At 50.7% G+C, this 2,416-nt stretch overlaps 1 protein-coding gene across 1 annotated transcript; it reads right to left on the bottom strand.

Annotated features, from left to right (window-relative positions):
- Positions 1–635: 635 nt before the first annotated feature.
- On the bottom strand, positions 636–2,012 carry LOC119302702 (peroxidase 5-like). Its single transcript, XM_037579747.1, has 2 exons — positions 1,705–2,012; positions 636–1,613 (listed from the first exon to the last, which is right to left on the bottom strand). The coding sequence occupies exons 1-2, from the start codon at positions 1,942–1,944 to the stop codon at positions 828–830; spliced, it is 1,026 nt and encodes a 341-aa protein (XP_037435644.1). The 5' UTR covers positions 1,945–2,012; the 3' UTR covers positions 636–827.
- Between the last annotated feature and the right edge of the window lie 404 nt (positions 2,013–2,416).

The following is a 2,416-nucleotide window of genomic DNA, read 5'->3' as shown; positions in this document are numbered from 1 at the left end:
CACCAGCATTCTGTGTTCGAGTATAAGAGAAAAACAATAATGTATCTCTCAGTATAAGGATATATGAAACTTTTAATAAAGCTGAATTCTATTTCTATCCATTATCATGTCAGGTGCGTTTTGATAAATAATAAATAAAATGTATTTGTCGTCTCCACAAAAAAGCTTACTCGCTGGGTGCCTGGCCCATGCTTGCACTTTGCACGAGGTGCCCTGTTTTGAGTCAGTCGACCGACAATATATTTTTTGCGCGTGTTTTATTTTTTACACCACATACTGTTCAAGTTTCGACCACTAACAGGCTGGTCACACTGTTACAAACAAAAACCAGTCCACGTCAGCAGAAAAACAGTCATAGTGGTATGAGGGACTATATTTATCCGGTTTTAAAAATTAAGAAACTGCGGTTTGCTGGTTTTGGGGTTGAGGGATCATTTCTATATTTTTGAAGAAATTAGGGACGAAAAAATATACTTATCCCTTTTTAAAAAGGGAGTGAACTGAAGCATGCCCCTATTTTCTTTTCTTTTGCAGAATCGATCTTCTCCATTCTTGCTTGCTCGTGCTAATGAAGCACTAACCCTGAAAACAAAAATAAAGCAGCCGACACTGTACTGTAAAGATACAAAAAACAATTCTTACCCATACACAATTAATTATTCTTTCTGATGCAGTACCACTCTTTTTGACATACACAAACATCTAACAAAAAATTACTACGGAAAGTCAAATTACATACACGAACAACTACAAGTATGATCTACGATCGACGGACATACAAGTATGTTAAATTAGCTATATGCTTTGAATGACTTTGGAATGATTGACTAGTGGTGGTTGACGACAAAGCACTTCTCCCTGATCTCCCCCTCTTCACCGGTGAGAACCTCCACCTTGCCCATCTTGACCATGGCGACAGCGAACTTGGCCTGCCATGCCTTCTCCACGGCAGCGTGGAACGCGACGATACCGGCGGTCCGGGGACTGGTGAGCAGTGTCTGGTCGGAGGTGAGCGGCACCTTGCGCGCCAGTACGTTCTTGAAGTACTGGTTGTCAAACTCCCCCGGCGTGACCGGGTCCAGCGGCACCACTGTGGGGTCTCTCACGTCGTCCGTCGACGGAGGGCACAGACGCTTCAGCTCCTCTGCGTAAGACCTGTCGATGGACGGGTCGGTCCGACCGGCATCACCCGAGAAGTTGTGGATGCGCTGAGTGAAGGAGGAGCAGTGGGACCGACCGATGGTGTGTGCGCCGGAGAGCGTGACCATGTCGTCAGCGGAGAGCCCCTTGCGCTTGAAGCTGGCCACGAGCTCTGCGACCTCGTCGGTCGGGAATGGCACGTTGTTGTTGAGCACCTCGTCGGCGATAGACACGCGGCCGTCACGGCGACCAGAGGGCACGCGGTAGTTGATGCCGCCGGCAAGGTAGGCCCCGTCGCGCGCCGCGAAGGCGAGCACGTCGGCGCAGGAGACGGTGCGCGGGCAGCTCGCCTCTAGGGCTGCCTTGGCCTCGTCGATGACCTCGAAGCCACGCATGCTTGGGTTGTTGGCCTGCGAATCCTTCTCCGCCGAGTTCCCGGGCGTCGAGTTGATCAGCAGCGAGCCATCGCAACCCTACACGTGCCGAACCAGACAAAACCAACGGTCAGATCAGGTACATGCATGTACACGTGGAGGCATGCATATATATATGATCTTTGCTTACCCTGACGAAACAGTCGTGGAAATGCATGCGGATGATGCCACCGGCGAGGCCTGGGTTGCGGGCGAAGGCGCGGCGGACGGCGTCACGCACTATGTACTCGGCCTGTGGGCACGTGTGCTTGTAGAACCCAACCTTCAGAAACTTTGACGGCGGAGGCGACGCGTCCGCCATCGCAGAGAAGGCGGCCACGGCGAGCAGCACCGCCGCAGCCCACGCAAACACTAAAGAGGGGAACCTCATGGGCGGAAGCTTATTGTTCAAGCAGCTAATTTGGTTGCTCTAGCTCTCCAAATTCGCAACAAGCTAGAGATTGCTGTGGTGATGCGTTGATGGCCGGGTGAACTGGTGTTTATATAGCGTTCACCTCGTAGCAGTTGGGAAAAAAGTGGCTCCGCGGGTTATATATACCCGACTACGGAGTCAACTTGAAGACCAGATCGTCGTTAAGGGTGGCTTACATCCACCTAACAGCAGCTAAAGTAAACTCCCTTACTCGTCAAGGAACTGGAGTAACAAATCTTGTGATCATGGGATCGACACTTCCACTCATGGGAGAGGAGGTCTACGTGGTGGTTGGCTAGTAGTGCCTCCGCGGATGGTGGCACCTTTGGTGGGTTTTAGCTATGGCCTCACAACCCCCTAAGATGTTGGTGTCAATTCTCAAAAAAAAAAAAAAGATGTTGGTGTGAAACGTGCGCGGGCTTACATCCCT

The sequence above is a fragment of the Triticum dicoccoides genome, chromosome 1B (genome assembly GCF_002162155.2).
Source record: "Triticum dicoccoides isolate Atlit2015 ecotype Zavitan chromosome 1B, WEW_v2.0, whole genome shotgun sequence".
NCBI classification, from domain to species: domain Eukaryota; kingdom Viridiplantae; phylum Streptophyta; class Magnoliopsida; order Poales; family Poaceae; genus Triticum; species Triticum dicoccoides.
This window is presented reverse-complemented; position numbering and strand designations above follow the sequence as displayed.